The sequence below is a fragment of the Amblyomma mixtum genome, chromosome 2, assembly GCF_055824585.1.
Source record: "Amblyomma mixtum isolate Tamu chromosome 2, ASM5582458v1, whole genome shotgun sequence".
NCBI lineage: Eukaryota > Metazoa > Arthropoda > Arachnida > Ixodida > Ixodidae > Amblyomma > Amblyomma mixtum.
In genome coordinates, this window is record NC_143013.1 from 111,844,152 (window position 1) to 111,857,359 (window position 13,208).

The window sequence follows — 13,208 nt, forward strand, 5'->3', positions numbered from 1 at the left end:
GAGGCCTTTGCCCTGCTGTGGGCTTAACCAGGCTCATGATTGTGTTAAATTATGAGACTGCATTCATTCTTTAGTATGATCGCCAAGCTGCTTTTCCCGTATTTCGACGATAAGTTCTCATTGAAGCCAAAATGGGGTCCGTATAGAGAGCGCATAAGTACCTCACCTTATGTTGTACGAATCCGTAAGTGGTAGCGCCAGGTCAAGTTCGCATGCAGACAGATTCTCATTCAAAATTTCTTTACACATGCCTCCTAGTACATAAACAGGTCATTCGCCGCAGGGCCATCTGCAATATGCAAATGATGATGTACCGAAACATCAAGGTGTCCCGAGCATCCTCAAACACATTTACTCTGAAGGATGTCGGTGATAAGTGCGCCACCACGACCCAAGCACTCACGCTTAACCGTGTGTGTCGTGACCGTGTCCGAGAAAAAGGAGGTCCTGGTGGTTGAGTCGATGCTGGCTATTTGGACCTATAAGGCCCCTGGGCGAAGACAGCACGCCACTTTGTCCCTCCATTGCTATAGATGACACCTCTGGGCAGACCCACACTAGTGGGCGCGCATCGAGGCACCCTAGACCCACACGGGTGACAGTAAGCCTTTCGTGTCCTCCCCTTCAACTTTTACTTTCCTCTCTTCTCTTGCACAACTGTCCTACATCGTACTCTCTTTTTTATTTTTCCATTTTTGCTGGCGGCTAGGGTATACCTTGTGTGGCGAGCTACGCTGGGCTACTGGTCTGCAGATTGGTTGTACAGGTGACGAGGGCCGAACTTGCTTGCAAGTTCCTGCCCCATCCCCTCGTTCGGTTCCTTGGTGTATGGCAGGCATCACAGCCGAACAACACATATATTTTATGTCTGCCCCTCTCACAGATATGGCAGTAATTAAATTTCCTCAATGAAATTACCGCAATCAAATTACTTTTTGCGGTAATTTGTAATGCAATTCATTACTTTTCCGGGCTGGTAGTTTAGTAATGAAATGAATTATTTTGAAGGAGCAATTATTAAATTAGTTTTCGCTGAATAATGTGTCCATGCTGCTCATTGTATCTGCCATGCTCTGGCCGCCGTTTTCGGGATCGAGAATTTAGAAATCAAGAAAAGCGTGCGGCTAGCAACAGCCAGCACTCCAGCCTCAAGCAAAGCGGCGCACGCGGACGAGAGGCGGTGTACGCAGTGGCATCACCACCGCCGTGGTGAAGAATCTAGAGGAGTGCTACGCATCTTCCAGAAGCGCCGCACGGCCACGAGGGGAGCTCCATGAGCATGGCATGCCGTATTGCACCTACGCACAAACGTAGTGCGAATTCTTGAACGAGCACTTCCAGCTAGAGTGCTTGATATATAATTGTCATGTCGCCGCACGGACATGGTCGGAAGTGATATCTAACACACCTGGTTGTGAGGTTTCGGGAAAACTGCCTTCTGTGGCGGGATATGAGGCACTATTTTACACTCAAAAGCAACATAGGCGACAGCACTACCACGACATGTAATTTATATCCGTCAACATGCTACCATAACGAGTCAATTGAGCAGCAGAAATGGCCGCTTGTCTGCGAATTTCCAGGACGATGAGCCTGAAGCAGTCGATGCACCCCGCTCTTTACGCGGACAACAAATTGTTCACTATCAAGAGGGTAGGACCGCATCACGCACTGAACGATAAACTTTTTATTGAAGAGTGATGCGAGCACTTATACATGGTTTGCGATTACGTTGGCCGCATCTACGTTAGCAATGCAGCTGTTCAATTGACTAGGGCTATCTTTCATCAAAGAAGGGCAAAGTTTCCGACAGCCAATATTAAAGGTCAGTGGCGATCAAAATAAACCTGAAAATTTTTAGAATGTGTGAGCCATGCATCGAAACTAAAAAAGTCATTTAAAAGCAATTATCATTACTTTTGGGAAGTGATTGTAGTGTCATGCGATTACTTTGTGAGAGTAGTAATGTGTATGTAATTTAATTACTTTTGCCAGCTTTCTAAGAATGTAATTTGTAGTGTAATTTAATTACTTTTGAAAAGTAGTTTTGACATGTATGTTCTCAGGGCCACGAAACTTTCGCAATATGAGCATGAAATAATCACCAATCTGAGAACTGCAACGCGCACCACTATGCGCGATGCGCGAATTTTGACAGGAACCACCCTTCGTACTCGAGGTTGTGTCCGACCTGGACTAAAGAAAAAGATATTCGAAGAGATGTGCCAGAATCTCGATTTAGTGGGCACAATTTACCCGGTATTGCTCGAAGACCAGATCCACTACGTCCGTGGTACAACTTTCCTGCAATCTGCGATTTCACCCTTAGACATGAACCGTAAAAAACCCTCCGCGACAACATATCATATAAGAATTTCTTGCGCCCGGCGAAAAGTACCGTGGCTTCACAAACTTTCAAGCTGATGGCTCGATTTAGTGGGCACAATTTACCCGGTATTGCTCGAAGACCAGATCCACTACGTCCGTGGTACAACTTTCCTGCAATCTGCGATTTCACCCTTAGACATGAACCGTAAAAAACCCTCCGCGACAACATATCATATAAGAATTTCTTGCGCCCGGCGAAAAGTACCGTGGCTTCACAAACTTTCAAGCTGATGGTTGGAAAACAGCTGTTTACGTTGGGAGTGCTGTTTAATAAGGCATTTTGGAATAAACAGTGAGACTTCTTCATTGTCATATGCCTCCAATGACGAATGTTATGCGGTCTGTGTGGCAGAGAAAATAGTAAACAAGAACCTCGGAAAAAGCAATATTTACGTAGACTCGCTAGGCGTGCTTTCAGCTTTCCACTCTACAAATGCAGTAACCCCGCTCATACACAACATAACAGCCACAGCTCAAGAGCATAACGTATAACTCTGCTTGGTCCCGACTCGGAATGAAAGGCAACGAGCGAGCGGACGGGTGCTCTGTTCAACCAAATAGCAACCAATAAACTTAATAATCCATTTACGATTCATGAAATTAGTAGAGCGTACATTTGGAAAAAAATCTAAATTACACTTGGTAAAGCCAGTTTTAGGTGAATGGAAGACTTGCACGCATCAGGAAGGTTTCATGGAAGTGATTTCATGCGTCTTCGCACAGGAAACACACACCTTTCACACAACTTCATACAAACAAAAGAAGACAAGCCGCTATGTAAACCATGAGGAGATGAGCTAACAGGAAAACATGTTTTATTTTCATACAGGAAATTGGAAACACTAAGCAAAAAGCATTCAGCAGTCAGTTAGTAAGTAAGCATTTATGGAAGAGGATGGTGGCTGGAGCGCATGTGAGTGGGCTCACAGTGCAGTGCTCCGGAGGCTTCTGCCGACGTTTTTGTAATGAGAAGACGATTTGCGTGGTCGTCGAGGCGTGCGGTGGTCAGCTTCTCCTCCCACAGCTCCCATACATGGTGGGCTTTTGGGGACATGTCCATGTGATATGTTGGCGTGTCGCCGCACCATGGTCATTTGTCCTCGTAACAAGTTTGATGTAGGCGACATAACTGGCGTTGGTTGAGATAGGTGTGTGAAGACGTCGTAAGATGCAGTAGTCTTCAAAGGAGAGGGAGGAAAGAGGGAGCGGGTAGAGGCGTCTATTAAAGCGTTGGGTTTCGAGCTGGATGGAGAACGGGGGGGGGGGGGAGGGGGGGGGGGATTGGAGCCATAGCGCTCGAGGGGATGGCACCGCTCGATTAGTATATGTTCGAGCTAAGGTTTCCGGATTGACGCTGCCAACAGGGTCCTCGTGCCCGGGGCCCAGGTGAAGATGTGGTTTTGATGGAGAGTAGGTCCGCCTTTTTGTAATGAACACCGATGGACTACAAACAGAGGACCCGACAAGACACAAAGAAGGAAGAACAAACGCTTAATCAAGGGTGTGAGGAATACAACAGGAAGGGCGTGCCTTTTCACCTGCTGGCAACACCCAAAAAAGCCCTCCACACGTAGCCTGTCCATGCCGCAAACTCCCCATAAGCAGGCTTTGAGGAGACGATGCTGTCGCCACCATTCAGACAGCATAATCAGGCAAACAGTGCGACTGCGGCCTTTAGAAGGAAGACAGCCACCACACAACACTGGAGCGTCAACTGGACAAAGTGCACGTCTAGCATGCCAGGATGGTAACCGCGTTTTCAAAGCACGCACTGCCAGTAGCGAAGCCAAGAAAGCCTGGTAGTCAAAAAGAGCGCAATTAACAGATGAAACAGGGCTTAATGTACAAGAAATAAACTGCAGTAAAACAAAGAGTTTAGCTAGTTGGTACATTGTTTCAGTGCAAACACTGCGCCGCGACAAGAGACGAACAAGGACTGAAAGGTAGTATGGTGTACACTGACCTATAGCGGCAGCGGCACCGACTGATTTAATGCTCAGCATGTAGCCGCCTAGAATTTGTGCAGGTTGGTCGGACCTTTTAATCCGCGGGTTCGGTTTATTTATTTGCATGTAGCATACCTTCTAAGTGTGCTTTGTTGATATCACGTCTGCTTCTCTGGTAATGATGTCGAATGAATGTGATACTGGTTTATTAGTGTATTCAGGTTTAACGTCCCAAAGCGACTCAGGCTATGAGGGACGCCGTAGTGAAGGGCTCCGGAAATTTCGACCATCTGGGGTTCCTTAACGTGCACGGACATCGCACTGCACACGAACCTCTAGAATTTCGCCTCCATGAAAATTCAGCCGGCGCGGCCGGGAAAAGCCCGTCGTCTTTCGAGCCAGCAGCCGAGCGCCGGAACCACTGAGCCTCCGCGGCGGGGTAACGTATGATGAAACGCCTGCTTATGATGAAGTGTAGTTATCACGGGCTAAATGTGACCTTGACTGCAACATTGGCGCATGCTCGGGAGTTAGTCATTCTACCCCCTGGATGAAATAAGGGATAGCAAAAAAAGTGGGAGTGTCCTGCTAGCAAAAGCGCTGAAGTCCAAAATTCTCATGGTTCAACAAAATGGAACGTGTCCAGCCTGGATATACCAAACCATATTGCCGACATCCATAGCAAGCTTGCACCGCCTGCTTTGATAGAACTCAGTTTGACAAACTGCGACGTGACTGATTATCTGGGGCTGTATTACCGACCTCTAATGACTATCTACAGATATTCATGTTGGGTACACCAGGACTCAATGCATGTAGGTGAATTTGAAGATTGGGTTTTACATCAGCCACTTGACAATCTTTTTTTACAGAGCTACAAGGGCCCTGTCAGTTGAAACCAACTGCTATAAAGAAGGTATATGGTTTGAATCAAGCCGACAGCTCGAGGTGTACCTTAGCAGGTTTGGCGGTTGCACGCAACCATAGAGAATCTTTTTTGCTTGCTTTCTCGTCAAACTCCCCATCAGTGTGACAGGTCTTACCTTGCTCAATGATCGTTATAAGCAGCATTCACGTCTTGATAGAGGTTATTAAACTAAAATCAAGGGAAATTATTTTAAAGAAAAAATCTAAATAATACAACTTCATTACCACCGATCCGGTTTGTTTTTCGAAAGGAAGCCACTTATGTTTTTGACTGCATATAAAAGTTATAAATTTAAAGTAATTTGTAACATTATTGTTAACAGTGCATATAGAGCTCTTCGGCGGGGAAAAGTAATCTCCGTTCAATATCATGCTCTTATTGCTAAAATCTATTTGGTTATATTATTATTACCCTTTAAAAAATAGGGCACAGATTACTACAACTTTATCCCAGAACCGATTAATCCCTATATAGTGTATTTAAGGTCTGGAAGAAAGTGGTAACATTAATGCTTTCAGTTCATTTTCAGGGGCTAGCGCTACAACGAGTTCGAAATATAGTCGTTAAAAATTTACGATTCTGAGAATCTCGCTACAATGCTTCTCAGTGGTTGTACGCTCACCATTTGTGACGTGCAGTATTCTAAAACATAGTTTATTTTCGAAACACATCGCTTGTTTTTTTTTTCTATAAAAACTCGAATCGCGTTCATTCTTGGTCTTCGCCTACAGCAAAGCTTTCTTTATTCGACCTTTCGTGTGTTGAAAACATTCTTTAACCATCGTTTAAAAGATTTACGGTAATCTTAAAGATTTACGGTAATCTGTTTACGGTAATCTTATAAGATTATTGTAAACAGAGGACTGAAAAATGAAACGCATAAATACTTCGGAAGCAGTGTTGCAAACCGACGAGTTCCAAGATTCTATACCAAAGTTCTGGATGGTCCTCATGCGATTCAGTAAGATGGAACTGTTCGCTCATATTGATTTGTTTGATTCGTTTACGGATTTTTCACGTCCCAAAGCAACTTAGGCTATGAGGATGGAGTAGTGAAGGGTTCAAAAAATTTAGACCTCCTAGGGTTGTTCAACGTGCACGGATATCGCGCAGTACATACACCTGTAGAATTTCGCTCCATCGAAACGCTGCCACCGCGGTTGGGATCACGTCCTTCTGGTCAGCAGCCTAGTGCCATAATCATGGAGCCACCGCGGCGGCTCATATTCATTTGGGACAATATATTCTGTCGCAGATTTTCTGTCTAGTACTGCCGCATGCAACATCAGAGATGGCGGCTAAATTAATAATTGGCCCCGCGAGGTAGCTCGGGAAGAGCAATCTGGATCGCACAACTAACTTCCACCAGTGTTAGCGCCTGCCATCGGAGGGCAGTGGCGCATTGCTTACCGCTGCACCATTGCGCCTGGATGGTATGGGGGCTTCCGTGGATCTATTGATGTTAAGTATAAAATGACCAATTCAGTATATATGCGCATAAACATACTAGTTATCCTGGCATACCCTAAGGTGCACCCCAAGTGTTCCCTACAATTCCACTTTTAAATATAGTTGTCAACACTGCGCGTTCATCTAGCTTTGCTTTGATGAATATATTTTAATTGGCACCCCTAGGCATGGAATCCATACCGATATGACAATCACTTCTATAGTGTAAAATATGTAAAATACGTCTTTGTCTAGTGTATTAAAGATGCGAGCGATGCCTTTTGTCAAGAGACGGAGCTTTGGAAATGGTATTTGGCGTTTGATATTTGGCAACAGAATGACGAGACACAAAACTTAAATACTGGACTCGCATTCGATACTGACGGCCTGCAATTTTGTAATGCCATATTTCGACATGAAAACAAAACGCAACAAATGATGTGCTCTTTAGCGTGGTTGCATCAGTTGCATCTGAACGGGAAGATTTTTGCTGCAACTGTCCCAGATTTTAATGCCTAAAGCGCTAGCTGAGTTTGAATATTGAGTTTCAGTTTAATACTTCGCTTACGATCATGCCTAGACGCCGCCTAAGATTCGCCATGTCCGTTATGACTCATCATGCTTTGGTTTAAGTGGGTATAACTGCCAAATCATCTGCTGCGTTGAAGTTGACGGTGTCCGCATTAAAAATTATCTCTAACCTTACAACGTTCGGTAAAGTTAGTCGAATTTAAATGCTTGGCGTTGGAGGCAATTATGATGGCCTATCAACTTCCAGCATTTGGGCAACCGCAAATTCTGAGGAGTTTGCTATCTATCTCTATTGCTTTCGATGACACACTGCTTAACTCTTGTTCTTATTGCTCTCGCTTAAGTTACAGATACTTCATTTTTTTTATTGTTAAGGTTAATTTTAGAAAGATGAGTTATTTTCTGATAACAAAGAAATAACTGTGAGGAAGATACTCACCCCTATCTATTTTCGTAATATATGTAAAAACACTGTGCTTGTAGGAAAGAATTGCCTGCCTTCCATAATGTTCGCGAAGATCGGGGCACCTAAGGCCTTTGGAAGCATAACAATCTGCGAAAGAAACTCTGGGAGAAAGTCTTGTGTAATATAGAAGTCGCGTTGCTACTATTTATTGAACTCTACTCGCCTGGTTTTCCATCATAGGATATCGAAACCTTCTGGCATGTAACCTCACTATAGAGTCACGTTTACCTGTCTAGGCACAGGCGAAGTGGTTGCAGAGCTAGATGGGACTTAGTAAAAAGAGCGCGACAGTTAACAAGGAAATGTCTCTGTAGAAGGGAGTATCGAGACGAGAGTGATTAGGAACTAATGATAGTTAGTTTGAGTGTGCAAGAGGCTATAAAGGTTACGTGCTGTGCCCACGTGACGCTCAAATTGTTCCACTGCGCGCCTAAAAGCTCATGCTTCTAGCGCTTCAGCCATTACAAAGGTGACCCCTCGTTAAATATTAGAGGCGTGTATTTGGCTCATAATATTCCTTGCCTTGCACAGCTGATGCATGCCATGTGTGACATGGGCGCCGAAGTCCAACCCTATTAGCGCAGTTAGGTCGCATTTCAAAGCATTCTTGCCTAGTGAACAGCGCAAGCTGATGACCGGGCTAGTCTGGAGGGAAGGCCAAACGGCTCTGGGACTGCGGAGCCTACCCGGGAAGGTTTTTATTTTATTATTATATAATGTTTATTCTCCTCCTCCCGGTGCGCCAAAATCTACCTGAAAATTACAGTACGATATGTGTTGTGGCGCCATGATCGATATTGTAATTATAAGCCTATGGGCCACAATGAGAAGAATGGTTAACTAATCAGAGCTATTGCTCTCTTTTGAGAAACCAGATAGAGTATCGTTAAAGGGCAAAAAGCTAAAAACGCCTAAAAATTGATATGTGTCGACAGCAGGCCAAGAATCAATTTAAAAGCCGTAAAATTTAGAAGCCAAAACCTCAGTGAGCAATACAGAGGACATGCATCAGCCTTCAGAGCAATGAGCATCGTGTTTGTAGCTTTAGCCTAAAAAAAACGCATAAAAACTTATAGGTGGCGACAGCAGGCAAGGAAGTCAACTTAAAAACCGTAAAAAGAGGTCTAAACCTAACAGAGCGATACATAGCACGGGTATCAGCCTTCAGAACAATGTAGCAGCATCGTGTCCGCGGCTTCAGCCTAGAAAGAAAAGAGCCACTTTCGGCAGTTACGAGTAGTTCTTTTAATAAGCAGAGCTCATCAAACTCTATTTTTTTTCCTCTTAGCAATTTCTATCATGTCCTCTGTCCTGTGTATTTACATTTCAGCTTGTCTTTATTTTGCAGTTATTCTTCCTAGTCCGCTATTTACTTTTCTCGCTTTTTGGTCATTCCTAACTTTTTCCCTATCACAAGACCACATCTGGTTTCTAAGAAGGGTACAAAATCGCTCTCTGGTTTTAACCTCCTGTCTCATTTGCCTTGCATATACTCTTGCACATTCAGACAGACATCAGTTATCCGGAATCCTCGTGCCGTGTTTCCATTCCTAGCTGCCGCTTTCTTCTCTGCCGCCACTATGTTTGCTTTCTCGATGATTGAAAGCGAAAGTGCTGTCGTATACAAGTGAAATACATGCCAAATGAATTGTCTTTGGAGAATTGAAAGTAAAGTTTGAAATGATCAGCGGCCGTGCTGTGCGCCATGGTGCGAAATTACAGCTGAAGCTATAGCCCTTCCCCTCCTCCTCCGTCTTCTAGATCATGCCCTCTGATTCACATATATTTCGTATCGTTGACTTTGCCTGCGCGACGTCATCGTAAACACGGATTTTTCGCTTCCTGTTGTGATGTTTGTGATGAGGAATCTATTTATTACAGCCTGAAAAACTGGACATTTACTGATAACTAGAGCAGTGAAGCATCTGGGTAGTTCTGTGGGTAGCTTTGGTGATGAGAGAAATCAAATTTAGGGCAGAAGGAACACAAAAAGAGGCGACACTCCAGTGTATTTGATTTTTATTTTATTACTTTCAAGACAGAATAATTAAAGCCTTAACTGTGAAATGCCGAAAAACAGCACCTTCTTTTATGCTTTCCGATGAAAATAGGAATCAAGCTCCAGGACTAATAGTCGCCTTCACCGTCGGGGCACAGATCCCGGCTGTGCGCTGGAACAATGACACCGCAAACGTCAACAAAGTGGTCGATACAATCTTGCGGCACGTTGTCCTTGACTTCCACTCGAGCCCACAGTGTGCACTCTGCAAGTGAAGCACAGTGGCATGCTTCAACACCAAATGCCTAAGAAAAAACAGTTGTAATGCGTGCTGATTTCACTGTGTTACATACATGGCCATTTCAGCAATGTTTTTATTTTGTTACTCTACTGCTTGGTTAATCGCTGTGTTTCTTCTGTGCCTCCTCCACATTGTAGTGCCCATGAGAATGATATGCCCTGTAGCGATAAAAAGAAATGTGAACAGCGGGGCGCCTACGTGATCCGCAGTTCGCACCTATTTTCATCATACTGGTACCTGGTAGATGAGCAGAAGATCCTGAAATTCATGATGGACGACTGTAGCTCCATGTGGCATACAAGATTTACATACAAGCCTTTTTTTCAAGGGTCACATAATTTATCCACTATTCTATAAAACTTAAGTAGTGCACGTTCCCAAGCGAATTTCATGAAAGGTACTTGTTCTGGACAGAAGCAAGCGTATCATGCGTGAGGGGGGATATTCGAGCTAGTTTACATAATGATGAAACTTGTACTGCTTAAAGACAAGTTCAAAAAGAAGAAAAGACGGGCTCTAACTTCCAGTGAACCTTAGCGCCCTTTGTTTCCTCGTTCTCACCTTGTCTTCAAGCGCTACAAGTTTCGGTAATATCTCACGATTTCCGTCGTCACTGAGCTCCATGTTCGCCACGGCGCAGTTCTCGTAGTCTGTGTAGTAGACAACACCCTCCCTCGGAGTAGGATCTGAAAGATTCAAACGTGGAACACAGTTTAGGCTTAGCGATTCGAGGAATTGCTGCTTATCCTTTTGATGTAGAAAATTTAGGTTCGTTTTTTTGGCATAAACACACATCGGAGAAAACAACGAACGCGTGTATTTTTCAATTGCAATAGATTTGCTAATGAAGTTTCTAATCGTAGATTTTTGTTCTAAAACGTCATTCAGTTAAAAGGATGAAGGTTGGCTTGAAAGAATAATGGCACTCATGTGTCTTACCAAAATATTATAGTGAACTGAAAATAGTGCAAAATACGGCTCCAGGCCCTTACCGCCAGTACGCTATGCGATATAGAAATGTGGCGATGCCGTTCAGATTTTAGTTGCGGCTCCAGCACTACTCCGAATAAATAGCGGTTTTTGGCCTCCGAAGCTCGGAAAATTCATGGCCTTCATCTTAGCGTTATGAATTAGTGTTATAGACACAGAGTCATAGGTTAGAAGAGCGTGAAGGCGGGGGTCTCAACTAGGTGAGCCCCAGTATGCTACCCTACACGTTGGAAGGTGGACGGAGGGAGAGAAAGAAAGGAACAGAGGAATGGGCAGACCCCTTTTTCGTCTGTATGCTATTACTAATACGGTACACAGGGCACACACGGAAGGTTTATAACTTTGAATGCTATTCTGAGTCTTTCAAGAACTTCAAATGCGTCTTGACAGCGGTCTTCTGAGATGAAGGTTTAGCCTAAGGACCTAGAATCTTGACTTCTCTATGAGGACGATAATTCAATCTGCGGAGCGTTGCAGACAGGACGGCGCGCTCACGCTGAAACCGAGGGCAGCCACAAAATAGGTGCTCGTATCTCTCATCGCACATACCGTTCTCACACGCAGGAGGGTCTGCCATTGCGGTTATGTTTCAGTAGACATTTGTAAACGCTACTTCCAGCCTCAAGTGACACCACAGCATAGTATATTAGCGGGAGAAGCCGGATGTTAGATGGAGTTGAAGTGAGGGGTAGAGAGGGTCCAATTTTCCAAGCGTAGACCGTGATGCTAAAGGGATGTTTCGGCAAGCATTCGCAGTTTTCTTGCTGCGTCGTCTCTTGCCGTTCGTATCCGAAAAATAGTGACGCTGCCATGGCCCGATCAAGCAACACCATGAGCTATGGCGTTTCCGACAGGGCCACTCTGTCCTCGTAGGCACTGCAACACGACATCCTGGGCCTCTTCCAGGGCCCGGTATTTCAGATGTATTATTTCCACAACTATTTGGTCGTGGTTGCCATACAGTAATGCAGAATTGCGATATTGTAGGGCAGCTTTAAAATCGCAGAACACAGCCCATTTACGGGTGTTTGTAGACCCATGTACCACACAGCCGCAGAGACAGCTGTTAATTCGGTCCCGGTGGAGGTTGTTTAATGCGAAATTAATTGGTTAATACTACACTGTCTCCCAGGCAAGACCACAGGGAAAGCTGTGCTAGTAGACGACACCGATCTATCCGTATATAAGTGTGTGGTCATTTTATTCAACTTGGAGTAAGGACAGTGTCCACTGTTGAATGGCCGGCATTAACTATACACGGAAGGTCGTGCCGCGGGGGTGAACTGTGATGGGATGGACGACTAGCGGGCTGCTACAACCTTTGAAAACAGAGCGTGCGTTCTCTATACCGACATGACAATAGGTGAAACTCAGAAATCCTTTTAGATGACTTATGTGAATCCGCAGTGTGTTCAGTGCTATGTCGAAAGCTAATAGCCCTTGGAGATTGCAATTCATGCAAGCGTCCTCGGTTCATTCCTCATCTTAATTTACATTAATGACCTTCCAGTAAAGGTCTCATTTTGCATACGCGTATTTGCTGAGGACTGCATTATTTATTGACCAATAAAAAATACTAATGACCACCTCTCACTTCAATGTGACCTCGATCGCGGTACCGGCTGATGTAAAACGTGGATAATGAATTTAAACATTGATATGTCTAAGATAAAATCTTTTAGCCGAAAAACAGTTCATTCGCATTTTCTCTACCACATTAATAACGATACATTGGCTCGGACTACGCAGTATAAGTATCTAGGCGTCCATCTTTCACCATACATTTCTTGGGCTGAATATATAACCACCATTTCCGCTAATGCTTCCAGGTCACTACGTTTCCTTCGCCGTAACCTGCAAAGCACTACCCCTCATGTGCGTAAACAAGCCTACATAAATGTTGTCAGACAGCAGCTAAAGTAAGCTTCATCCATCTGGTCACCTCATCAGAAATGCCTAATACAGAATTTCGAAGCTGTCCAGAATAGGGCTTTTCATTTCATTTCGCTAAATTAGTAATCAGACCAGTGTACCACCACTGAAGATTGAACTTTCACTCCATCCGTTGAAAATTCGTCGCAACATTGCCCTTTATATTGTAAGCACAACATGCGACCTTCGTCTTCATCTGTACATATCCATCATCATCGCTCAAAGCACAACATGCTACCTTCGTCTTCATCTGTACATATCCATCATCATCGATCATC

The 13,208-nt window shown here is 44.3% G+C and overlaps 1 protein-coding gene across 1 annotated transcript in view; it reads right to left on the bottom strand.

Moving 5' to 3' along the window:
* Positions 1 to 9,710: 9,710 nt before the first annotated feature.
* Positions 9,711 to 13,208, bottom strand: part of LOC149360586 (uncharacterized) — a 31,137-nt gene continuing 27,639 nt past the window's right edge. Inside the window, exons 4-5 of the mRNA XM_089572402.1 lie at positions 10,608 to 10,694; positions 9,711 to 9,972 (exon numbers count right to left, since the gene is read on the bottom strand). Coding sequence (XP_089428528.1) covers positions 9,836 to 9,972; positions 10,608 to 10,694 — 224 coding nt within the window. The 3' untranslated portion in view covers positions 9,711 to 9,835. The remainder of the gene's footprint in view (positions 9,973 to 10,607; positions 10,695 to 13,208) is intronic.